Consider the following 12299-nt stretch of genomic DNA (forward strand, 5'->3'; position numbering starts at 1 on the left):
AGCGACGTGCGTGGACCAAAGACCGATGAAATAAATACCGATTGAATGGATTTAGTTATTAAAATAACTGCCTTCCAAAGGTCTATCTGCTACCATAGCTGATAATATCGTGCGCTGCTTGAATGTAGACCGCTTCAAATATCGGCACGAGATTTGTGTAGATAAGATAATTTTGACATTCAGTTGGCGATAGATGTATACCAGAACGAAGCTAAATCTTTTTAAGTGGTTCGTGGTTATGGGCGTCGTTGGAGCGCCCGCATCGGTGCCTATTGGATTATCGTGGTCGTTAAACGGCAAAACGGACGGAGACTGTACAAAATCCACTAAAAGGTCCTCAATAATTATACTTGAAACTATTTCAAAAACTCGGTATACAAACTTGATGTTTTATTAGAAGTGAGACACTTATTCAATCTAATCTCTCAATTAAGTTAGTTTCAATAACAATGGTCGTCCTATCCTGAACTATACGCATAAAGGACCAGTTCTCGTGATCTGTTCCATTAGTGCTTTTGGTATTGCATTTGTCATTTTTATCTTACATCATTGTTTAATTTGTTCGCCAAGAGAATGCTGGATCCTGCCCCATTCACTCAGCAAAAAATCCTATTCCTAACGTATTCTTCTTATACATATCATTACAGCTTGTTGTGATAGTTGGCCTGAACCTAGCCTGACAGGCTATAAACTTAATAAGAGGACGTTCCCAACATAAGAACAATAACCTGTTTAAACATCTACAGGCGTCACGTACCTGAGTGTCGTAGTTAAGGAATTAATTATTTTATTAGTACAATTAACCTTTGATGGAAGGGCGTGAAATGGATAAAAGTCAATTAAGGTCGCCTTTCAATGGGCTTTATAGCATATCATTCCTCAACTTAATAATATTAAAAGGTGATTACGATATACCGTTCGAGAAACGTTTGATGTATTTCTATGGTACGAATAATTTCTTCAATAGTATATTTACTAGCGCAGTTCTACCTTTAACTAGAATGCCCCCTTTTTGATATATGTTATCTACAATATCTCTCTATATATTAACAATAATCAGAAGGCCCAACAATTCATAACACCGCTTAACTTATCTGTAGATGAATTAACTCAACTCGAACCCATTGTAACTTGCACACCTAGTCTCTATTAAAGCTTTTCGTACTAATTATATTATAAAATATTGACATATTTCAGCTTTCGATCATAAACGTTTCCCTGAACTTCTTGTGCACCAGCATTCTTATTTATTTTTGGTTTGTGTTTTTCCTTAGCGTATCTAAGGCTATATGTAAATAACAGAAGTGTCCTCCCGAACAGTCATGTTTGTTACCAGGCTACGAACTGGGCATTTTGAACTGTTCCTATTTTAAACGGCTGAAAAAGGGCGCAAAAGGTCTCAAAAATATTAACTGTTGAACTTACTTAAAGGAACCAATTGACAATTGATATTCTGCTCTACAAAACAGTTGTTAATTTTCGTACCAAAATCCAAGTACTATATCAAAAATATTTTTTTCTCGATAAATTTTCGAGCCTTTTAAACTTAAACCTTATTGAGGATTTGCCGGTTCTCTTATGAAGGCCTTCTTCAGTTTTTTTAGGGGCCGGATAAAAACTGACGGTGATGTTTCTTCAGCGTGGAAAGATTCTATATGGGCTGTTTTTCGCCCAAATTTGCCATGACGAGTTTGTAGTGTTGTTCTAGATAGACATGGGCTGTCTCTGTGAAAGCTTAGTGAGCGACGTATAAGCTTGCGGGCTCGCTGTAATCTAGGTTCCAACCTGGGCATAGACACTTTTCGTGTCGTGTCGTGAACCAGCCATCTGATGACGTACGTAACGGAGGTACCAAACGTAAAACTCGAGACCAGGAGTAGCGGCTAAACGTGTGTCATCTACTACGACAAACAACATTTCGTCTAATTTGAACGCACTACGCATGCGCATATATATATATAAATATATATATATATATTTACTATAATGTGCCACATCACAGCTTTCTGCGCTATTTTGGTCCCGCTTAGTGTACTAGCAAACGATACTCGTCAGCAGTCTCGTGAGCATCGCCGAAGATTTCTCGCGCAACCGCTCCTCCGCTCGTTCATTTCTCAATCATAGTTTACGCTATGCGCATTATAACATTACGGCCGCTACCTTCAACGGATGCACTGTATGTACATATTGTTTATCTTCATGTGCATGGCGTCCGTGCGTTTATGTGAATAGCTGAATATCAGCCAGGGTTCTTGCCTCTTTCCTCGAGGCCAGTTAATCCTTTTTTACCGGCGGTCATCTACTATCCGAACAGATGCTGCTGACCAACCAGCAACGTCACGCCATATCACTGCCAGTATCGTCCCTGTCTTGACGTGTTGCACGATGTCTTGGCCATTTTATCAGTCGTTGATACAGTTTCTTAACACTGGACAAATTTGTAGTCAAGTGTCATTTTGGCGATCGCTGACGACAACAGGAATAGCAGGAACAGCGGCTGTGATCACACCTAAAAGGTTGGAGAATTCTGGCATTGCGCACACAATGACAGCGATGGTGAGGTGATTCCTTCGAATCGGCTTCAGACCCCTTCGAACCAGTCTCCCATTATTTCGTACTGCCTTGCGACGAATCTTCCGCTCTGCCGACGTTTGCAGTATAACTGGCTGTTTATCGCTTTATCGCGTAACGTAGGGGAGATACGGTGAACGATAACAAACGAATAATGTGAGGGGTCGTGTTCCGGGTTGGCTTGTCAAAGGTCGAGCCCAACATATTTGGCACATAGTAACAAATATAAATAAATAAGTGTTCATGTAAATTGTAGCGGAATGCCGACAGCGTAATCACAGGGAAAACTTAAAAGGACAAACAGGTAGCTATTAAAAGTAAAGAAGTTTAAACCTCTCTTGCTTCATTTATATTATTGTGCCCTGATTGGATTATAATCGTAAACTGCGACGACACAGTAGTTCGGGCTAATGTCAGTTTAGGCTAACCTGATTCAAATGTGTCATATATATATATATATGTCCGCATCTGTCATTACCAGCAGTAACCTAATAATGTGGACAACTTTTTGCCCAACGCGGGCAATCGCACAATCGAATTGTTGTTTCACACACGCAGAAAAAGGCATTTTAGGAAAGAAAAAAACAAGCTTAAAAATCTCGTCTGTGGCTTCGAAAGATACGAACGTCTACGTGGCCATGCTTGAAAGGAGTATGCGTATTCTACATCGCCAGGGAAGGTTATTTTACATATTAGGAAAGTGATACTTCTATTACCTTAAATCAACTTACGCAGCAGACAGGAACGTAATAGCGATTAGGGGATCACTGGGAACGTGTTCGTCTCAAACAAAATTAGATAATTATCATTTGGCATTCGTTCAACTTTATTAAAAAAAAGTTTCCACATTGTGTTTACTCACTGTGAAATGCTCAAGGACGGCATAGTTCCAGAAGGCATTCTTAACCTGCCCTTTACATGCAAACTTAATGGGTTTCATTCGCGAACGCCGCTGGACACATTGAGTACAAACGGTGGAAAACATATATGGACGTAGTTTTTCAAAACTCTTCTTTAGGCTTCTTTTGTCTGTCTATAATGTTATGTCGGCATACATGAAATGTAGCAATACCTACATGGAATATTTATTAAACCTTGACAAATACTGTAATTTATTGAATTTGTTTTACTTTTTTATTAACACTAAGGATTGTCGAAAGCTCGAGTATCTTTTGAATACTTCGCTTTGTTGCCGATTACCCTTTGACAATATCATTATTATCTAAAAGAGCAGACCATATGGGTCTCCGATCCCAGCTTGTGGCCTACGGAGTAAACTATTGTGTAACAGTACAATACAAATCATGACGTTCGAAGCCGATTCTATAAGCTGCACGATATTACAGTTATTCTTCAAATTTGATAATTATAGCCCCAAACAAGGCAGGGATGATTTTCTGCATTCTATGTGCGTCCGTCCAGGCTGGCTGCGACGTTTCGAAGAATCAGCAACGCATTTCTTAATAGCAATAGAGTTTATACATTTTTGGTAGGAAGATCTCTTTTTTGGGCTAAAACCACTAAAATTACACCGTGGAAGTGTACATTCTAGCACTTACGCAGCACTGATCCAAGCGATCAACAAAAATCGTTCAAACATGGTTGGTACTACGCGGCTAAGTTATGTCATTTCACTTCCGCCGATTATCGAAACAAAATTCTGTTCCGCGTATCATTCGCTGAGCCAAGATACCTCCACAAGCGTCAGAAAGCCATAAAAAGGTTGTGTACATGCCCAGGAGGCTGTTAGAGCCCAACAAACCCGCGTTCTAGTACAGTGAATGATGACGAAGCAAGTTTATCCGTCGCGGTAATAGCGTGACACACTTCGCCAAACGCTTCCTATGTACGGGATGATTATTAACAGAATGTAAACTTACTTTGGCTAAAATAGATCACTAATAAGCCATGATCATATTTTTCTCAAAATCATCTTTTCAAATTAAGAGACAGTGACGTTTTTTAACTTTTCGATTGCGCAAATCGTACGGCTGCGTGCTGAACAGTCCATTCGGCAGCAGAAAGCGGTAAAGTAACGCCGTTTTCGTCTGGCAGAAACACAGTATCATATACTGTTTCTTTGCCATTATATACCTACCCGTAGATGCCTAGTGGTAACAATATGACGATCTCGGAAGGGCGACTGACGAGCTGTCAACTGATACCGAATAAGTCTGATACGAGTGGCCTAATTTGAAAGGAAGACGTCAAATCAGCTTTGCTTCAATGAGCTGGCTTGTCGAAAGCCTCTCTCTGCCTAACCAACAATAGAAGAAGCAGCAGCAGCAGCAGTAGCGACATAACGAACGGGGCAGTTATAACAGCAGTCGGCTGATAGCATTAGCTATTTACTAGTGGCACCAGCGACATGACTCGATCCCTACCTACCTACCTCCCATTGCTTCACTGCACGCTGACATTGTAACCAGCCATTACCGAGCCGCTCGCTCTGGTGGGCCGCTGCAAAATCACGCAACGATTGCCAACGTGTAAAGACAACATCGCACAAAGGAGATGAATTAAAAACAAGGCATGTTTCCATTTTGTTGGTATCGGTGGCCTGTTATCAGGCGACTGATTGGTTTTTGTTAGCTGTGACGCGGACGGAGCCAGCGCGTTGGGTGGCATAGAGCTCCGTAGAAGTGTGAGAGCGCAGAGCCGTCAATGGCGAGTCTGCATGTTGCGGACTGCACGAAGCGGCTCTTGCGTTGGATGAATAACGTTGGTGTTTGCTCGACTCTGCCCGTTTGCTTTTTCATCGGTTTGTATTACGGTTACTGGCGACGTCGTCCATCTTTTGGCTGACCTCTAAGCTGACGAGCAAGTAGAACCAACTCTCCATCTACGATACGCGATCAAGATAAGTCGTTGCCGTTGAGACTGCTTAGCAATGGTTGGCGAAAACAATGTCGGTAGCCCGTTCGACCTCGTGGAGTAAAGTATAGGCAGCTATCGGGTTACAGGTAGGCAATGGAATAATTATTATTATATAAGTATGCTAATGAATGATAAAAATGTCAGGTGAAGCTACTCAGTTTGTCGGGGTGTATGTAGACAATGTAGAGTGAAGTTTCTTTGTTCGGCTCGAAAGGGAACTTCTGTTAAGGAAAAAACTGATGAAAACGATCGAGGACAAACGTACAGATTGTATCGGTTTATGCCATTTTGGATACGGTAAATATATGTAGAATGCGACGGATAGTCTGGGTGGCTGCGTTGAGTGCGTTGTTGTGGTGACCATCAGAATGTGGCCATCGATGGTTTAAAACTTTACCCTATTGATTGTGGCACATAGTTCCTTTGTCGCTTCATAGGTCTGTTGAAGGAACTCCAGATAATTCATGGTTATCCAACCTAGTAAAAGCAGATCCCTCATGTTATGCTGACGAGATGGTTCTAAGAATCTGTCCACACAGTAGTAATATCTAAAATAAATAAACAAAAAAATAAAAACGATGCTGCAACGCTTGCCGTCGCCTGCCATCAACGGCTGCCAGCAGGCCTAACCGAGAAACCATTGATGGTTCTAGCCACTTGAAGCGCGACCAAAAGAGTGATAAGAAACACAGTGCATTATGCTAACGGCAACAACAATTAACGTCCATATTTGTTTTCCTGTTATAATGTATTTGACGACGCCTCGAGCTCGGAGTAGGGGCGGTTTCCTTTAGATGTTCAGTGTCCACAACGAAGACGGTCACACTCGCGTCGTTTTGTACGGATCCTCGGACAACTATAGTTTACCCCTATCATTCTCATAGGACAATTCTTATTTAACTGTCACTCCAATCAACAGAGTTTTAACCTCTGATGTGGAACAATTCGAACATAACAAACTCCCGAGCGTTCAGCCAGGTAATTTCATAGGACAATATTGAATCTTGTCCCCCTTTGGCGCAAGTAGATATTATCAATTGTTGTTGATTAACTGATAGATGTTCTTTTGCTCGTTCGCTTGGTGAGCATTACGCGCTTGCGACGTCTAACTAGCAATACTATTATAGGAATAGTGTTTACGTAGAACATCAGGCATCTTTGTAATAAAACGAAAATCAAGGCTGCATGGGAGCATGCTCTTCACTGCAAATCACGTTCACATCCTTTGAAAGCTGTTGACATTATCGTTTACATAGCCGAATGCCACCTATATGATTTTAATTGTCTGTGAGCGTGTGAATTATATTTGTTTCTCCTGTTCGCTGCAGGTCTTTATGCATACTGCTACCAGATTGAACCAATACATCACTAGATCACAGTTTTCGTATTGAGATTTAATAATCTTCTTATCTTCGCCACAGTCTCTTTCACGGAACCTTCGTGTTTCCTGTATCGATCTGTGGTACAGAACCGCAACGGAACCAAGCAGTTGTACTTCTCTTAAACCAAGTCAGAACACCGAATCAGTCCATAGAATGTATTGATGCAGCCCCATTGTTCCGGCCGCACAATAGGCAGTATCATCCTATACATCGACGCCACCATCGTCAATAACAATATCAACAGTGAAAACAACATGATGCTATTTGACCGTTATCGACCGTTCTGCCAGCAGCCTGCGTCAGCCGCCAATGCCACCGATCGTCAACCGAAAGCGCCTAAAACTGTAACAGCGTCGACCAGTAACGGGCGGACGAGCCGATGGAGATACTGTGATCTCTTTTGAGGGTGACAAACGGTACTGCGACCTTGGTTGCCGTTATTTGTTGCTCGTCCCTGTGACGCTGCGCTACTGTGGACCAGGCTAGCCGAGAGAGACTCCACCGTAGCAGCGAATAGAATGAGTAAAAGCGGTCTTTGTAACATCAACAACGCTTAGGTCGGCGCAGCGACGACTGGCGAGCCGAGCCCTACGGGGCAGCCCAGCCGGAGTGAGTGATTCTGCCCGGTAGACGGCACCACCGCCCCCAAGCAACAAACATTGCCCATCCTGACAGTCGAAAGCGAGGGACCGCTAGCCTTCTGCACTAGCAATGGACTGGCTGAATGATGTCTACACCATTCCCCCATGGGTGGCCATGCTGTCAACTCTCGTCCCTCGTATTCCTCGCGGCTGCCGTTGCGATACAGACAAGAGAGTTTTTTCGTCCATCTCCGGTCAGTATCACTGCACTCAACTGAACGAGCGACATAACTATGTCGTTCGTTTAATAGCTAGTTCACTTGCAGGGGCGACTGCAGCTGCCAAACAGGCTGCACACTAGAACAAATAGGGCGGCGGCTGGACGCAGAGATGGAAGGACGGACACCCAACCGGAATCAACTGCCTGCCATCAACGGCGGAGAAGTCGTAGCATTTGTCCTGTTACCTATATATTGTTCCGCACAATACAATCCGGTAAATACTTCAGAGCAGCAGCGCTTACAGGTCTGTCGCTTTACTAGTGTATTCCGTCTGTGGATTGTTTTTCATTTTGAGGTCTATCTTCTCGTCGGCTACACAGAAGCCAGCTTTTATCATTTTCCATACAATTGTAGTTATGATAGTTTTCTTAAAGCAGGGCTGGTCTTGGCAAGAGATTGACGTTAACGGTAGCCTATGGCGTTGTGTTTACCAGTGCTTATGCTCCCTTGGGTTATACTTACTAACATGACATTGCCGCTGACTGGTTTTTGTTCGTTCATTATTGCATGATCGGAGTTTTGTCTGTGTTTTCGTTGATTGGCATGGCTGTTATCGCTTGGATCAGCACCGCTATCATTTCGTCCACATCGGTACACAGCACCGTTATCAGCAAAAGAAAGGCTGTCGATTAATTGACCTTAGCTTTCTCCCCATTATGATTGTAATTGTTTATCTTACCGTTGGTCCTTCGCACCAGAAGGTCCTGAATCCGGGTCACCTTCGCGAGGGCACTCCAGTCGTGCATCTACGCGGACCAAAAGCGTACACCCACTCAGCACAGAACGAAACTAATAAAAATCGAAATGCAGCCGAATGCACAGCACGCATCCGAGATTCAACGCTAAAATCACCGAACGGAATCACAGCCTTCGATCGCACAGGCCACAGTCGAGCACAATTTCTCTATCCAGTCTACAACGGAACGTACACTCGGCAGCCTCGACGACCCCGTTAACGATTTAGAAGCACCTCTGCTTAAAAAGAGCACAAACACGTGTAAAAAATAACCAGAACAGCAAAATAGTACTCCTGGGTTGAATTAACGAGCTGAAGCTCAGTCAAAGTCGCAGGTTTCTCTGCTGAACTTCGACCTCACCGTTACCACAATGTTGATAAACACTGCTGTGAATAAAGCTTACCGAAGACGTAACTTTTGCACTTCGTAAATACTAGCGACAATAACGCTTCGTTCGATTCTCGCGCACTGCGGCTAGTTTCTGATGTTGCCTTTCTTATGCACCAACTCAACGAAAAAGAGGGACAAAATCTGTTTGCTTAGCTTTTTCATGCCCCCATGCAAACGCTTACGTAAAAACGCTAAGACACACACATACATACATACATACTATTCGACGTTAGCAGGTAGATTTCGATAAAACAATCCCTTTATACTGCCCTAGACATTAGCTACGATATCATCGGTTTTTTCCCGTTGGGTTGCCCGTGACCTAGCCTTTTTGTGTTTTCCGATTTTTCGTGCGCTATCCAGTGCGTTCGTCGGCTCACCGTTTCTTGTGTGTACTGTGCTATTATTATGATCAGCTCGTCGTTGACTGGCCGGCCTGCTAGCTAGCTAGCTCAAGCAAAAATGTACACCGTAATTTATACGCTAAATCGTTCACGCGAAAGACTCTTGCTTACCCGCTATTAGCACTATAGCCGCCATCGCCGTTATGACGACGACAGCGACCACCATCCGCAGCGGCAGTAGTCCAATAGTATCAGCACCATCTCCGTAAACGAGCTCGACTTTCAAACGTATCGCACTCACTCCTACTATCACATAACGATGGCCAATTATGCGGCTGTGGAGTGCTCAACACTCGACCGTACGACAACGCCACGGACACCTTCACAAAGACACTGATTTAACGTAGTAGACTCGGGCGGAAAGACCTCGTAGGCTCGGGGCAAGCCAGCACGTTTCTTTCGAGTGATCTCTATGGGTGGATTTTGGCTCGTCCGTACTTACTTTGTTTCTGTTTTTACCTAACCCCTGTTCTGTCTCTCGCTTTCTCTCCGTCTCTCTCTCTCTCTCTCTCTCTCTCTCTCTCTCTCTTCCTGATTCCCTGAGTCGCTGTCGTTCTCAAGTATGTGGCCGGGAATGTACACAAAGCGCAGGACGAGCTAGAGCCAGCGACCGTCACCTCGGTCTATTCAATCCGTCTAAACACAACTGGCCCTGTCCCTCAACTCGACCATAATCTATCTGTCTTTTCGTCCATTGCCCGTCAGATATCTCTTTTTTGTCTTTCTCTTGCTTTTTACTACATTCAACGTTGTTTCAACAACGCCAGACGACTCCTTATTGTTGCAACAACGCTGCTGTCAGCAGCGGTGAACCCTCGCACAGGCCCTCGTCTAGCGAACAGTTGCACAGGCCGAGAGGCAGAAAGAGGGGGCGAACGGTGGCAGCGGCAGTGCCGATACCACGAAAGCCGTCTCCATTAGCAAAGCTACTCGAGTCATATGTTTCCCTGCGACGCCCGTCCCACAGGCGATTGTGGAATAGCAACGCCAGCAGCAGTGAGGGCTAACGGACACCGATCATTCCAGTGGCCGTTGAACGTCGCTAACATTAGCGAATACAGCAGCAGCGGGATATTAGTGAGTCTATGTTGTAGGGGGAAACGGTAGAGAGACTGACGACAGCGGCTCGGCCGTGAAAACGTCTGCGCGCGGTTTCACCGAGACAGCAGCCTGCAACCGCCGGAACGACTGCGCCATCGCGGCTGTGGCGGACGTCTGTTTGCGTTTGGTCGAGTCTGCGGCAGCGGCGGCGGGGAAAGCTGAGACACTGGTTGACGCACGCGCTCGTCGTAGGCGCCGCGAGACCAGCGTCGGCGGCGGCGGCGGCAGCGAAATTAGGAGCGTCTGCGGTGGTGCTATGGCGATAGCAGCGCAGATTGTTGTTGTTCGCTCTCCGGTTGAGAAGAAATCCGCTAGGCACTCACTGCTGTGGCCGTCGCCAAAGCCGGACTGTACGAGCAGCTTGGGGGTCAATGCATATTTTCGATGTTCTTCTCCGTTCTTTCCTCTAATGTAACAAGCGACACCGATGCCATCAGCAGCATGCACGCCACCATCATCACCACTATCTGTTTTGGTCCCACCGGTGTTGGGACTTGCAGTAAGTGGCGATGGGAATGATGTATGTAATGGCGCTGCTGCTGCTGTGGAAATTTTTGCCGTGTATTACTATATCTGGTTTAGATTATTATCATTGTTATTGTAATTTCGATTGTACAACGACGATAAAGGCGGGCGCTGCCGGTTTGAGCCCGCCAACGCACATAAATTTGCCTACAAACATGTGTGTCATTCAAGCGAGGTAAGAGATAACTAAGTACTTGCCTGTAAATCTTTGGTCACTTGCTAGCTAGTCTATGCAGCTCATGGCGTAGTTATCGATTACGGCGTTACAACTACAAACGCAGAAACGTCTTAGAGCTATCCTTTTTTCGCTTCCCAATAGTGTAGAAGTATAACGATAGTGAAACATCCTCTCGTCTGGATGCTGGCTGCATGTTACTGGCAACAAAAGCATCCAATATTCGCTCCCCTTCAATATTCGTTAAGGGCGGCAAGGATCCTGCGGAACATTGCGCCAGCGGCGTCGGTATTGCGTCGGGGTTGTGAAGGCTCAACGGCCGCTGCTCTATTATTGGTAATTGCGGAACTACCGCTAGATAGCACAAATAGCGTTTTTCACGAAATTGGGTTTCGAAATGTTTCGAAAGCTACCATTGAAGAACCAACAAATGCGATCTCGAACTTCAGAAGGACCGCAAAGCGTACGGGTACGTGTATTTATTAAAACCTTGCATTGATAATAGTAGCGAACGATCGTTCTGCATCTGTCCAGCCCTAACCTCTTCAACTATCGGGTCGATGTCCGTCAAAGATCGTAGCTTTTACTAAGCCCGGTTGCACTCTTCTGCCAGGTGATCGATACACCGTCTCTCTGTGTAGAGTAAAAGGTAAAGGGCCGTCAAGCAAACTGCGACCGAGCTCGCGGTCTGTCTAACCGCTTGAGACGTATCCTAACCTCAAGTTAACCTTTGAGGGGACGTTTACGTACGAATGGACTGCGCAACAGAGGACCGCGGCAACGACAAACGACAACAGAGGACATTGGATGGTGATTGCAACACTGGATAAATGTACGGCAACGAAGCTGTCGACTTATGCACAACGCATCCCCCAAGAGTCCTCCAATTTGGAACAGCAGATGAAGGGGTTGGACTATGCTCGTTATTCACTGTATTATATATTTTTGTTGAAGGCTAAATTGTAAATGTAAATGCTACGGTAGCTAACAATTACGTTTAGCCGAGCTGCTCGTGTGGTTAAAGGAAAACTCATTGGGTATACTTGACGCCAACAGAGAGCCAAGTGAGTCGACGATAATTCGAAAGCTTTGAATTCTGCTCACGAGTTCTAGAATATAAGCTGATCCTTTTTTCGCGAAAAAAAAAGCGAAATCGTTTTTAATACATTTTATAGCGTAGCTACATGCACTTACCTCGATTAGCTGACTAGCGAATACAGAAGTTTATAACATACAATAAAAATATATTGCAGGAAGATACAAAAGCGATAATAA

The 12299-nt window shown here is 44.5% G+C and overlaps 2 protein-coding genes and 1 long non-coding RNA gene across 3 annotated transcripts in view; 2 read left to right on the forward strand and 1 right to left on the reverse strand.

The window, feature by feature from the left end:
- Window positions 1-8513, reverse strand: part of Mef2 (myocyte enhancer factor 2) — a 111091-nt gene extending 102578 nt beyond the window's left edge. The window contains exon 1 of the mRNA XM_022806732.2: window positions 8372-8513. Coding sequence (XP_022662467.1) covers window positions 8372-8438 — 67 coding nt within the window. The 5' untranslated portion in view covers window positions 8439-8513. The remainder of the gene's footprint in view (window positions 1-8371) is intronic.
- On the forward strand, window positions 7559-8843 carry LOC147755519 (uncharacterized). The gene is made up of 3 exons (XM_086990916.1): window positions 7559-7665; window positions 7738-7936; window positions 8394-8843. Exons 1-3 carry the CDS (start codon window positions 7577-7579, stop codon window positions 8646-8648), a joined length of 543 nt encoding a protein of 180 aa, XP_086847042.1. The 5' UTR covers window positions 7559-7576; the 3' UTR covers window positions 8649-8843.
- Window positions 7812-12299, forward strand: part of LOC147755520 (uncharacterized) — a 31986-nt gene continuing 27498 nt past the window's right edge. Inside the window, exon 1 of the long non-coding RNA XR_015329066.1 lies at window positions 7812-7906. This is a non-coding gene — a long non-coding RNA (uncharacterized LOC147755520). The remainder of the gene's footprint in view (window positions 7907-12299) is intronic.

Source organism: Varroa destructor, unplaced genomic scaffold (genome assembly GCF_002443255.2).
Source record: "Varroa destructor unplaced genomic scaffold, Vdes_3.0 BEIS01000005.1, whole genome shotgun sequence".
Taxonomy (NCBI): Eukaryota; Metazoa; Arthropoda; class Arachnida; order Mesostigmata; family Varroidae; genus Varroa; species Varroa destructor.

Excerpts from the sequence above, each read along its gene's own strand:
- LOC147755519 (XM_086990916.1), top strand. The coding sequence starts at position 7,577 with ATGGGTGGCCATGCTGTCAACTCTCGTCCCTCGTATTCCTCGCGGCTG. Across the intron at positions 7,666-7,737 it reads AGTTTTTTCGTCCATCTCCG|GGGCGACTGCAGCTGCCAAA; the intron begins GTCAGTATCACT and ends GTTCACTTGCAG. Across the intron at positions 7,937-8,393 it reads CAGAGCAGCAGCGCTTACAG|GTCCTGAATCCGGGTCACCT; the intron begins GTCTGTCGCTTT and ends TCGCACCAGAAG.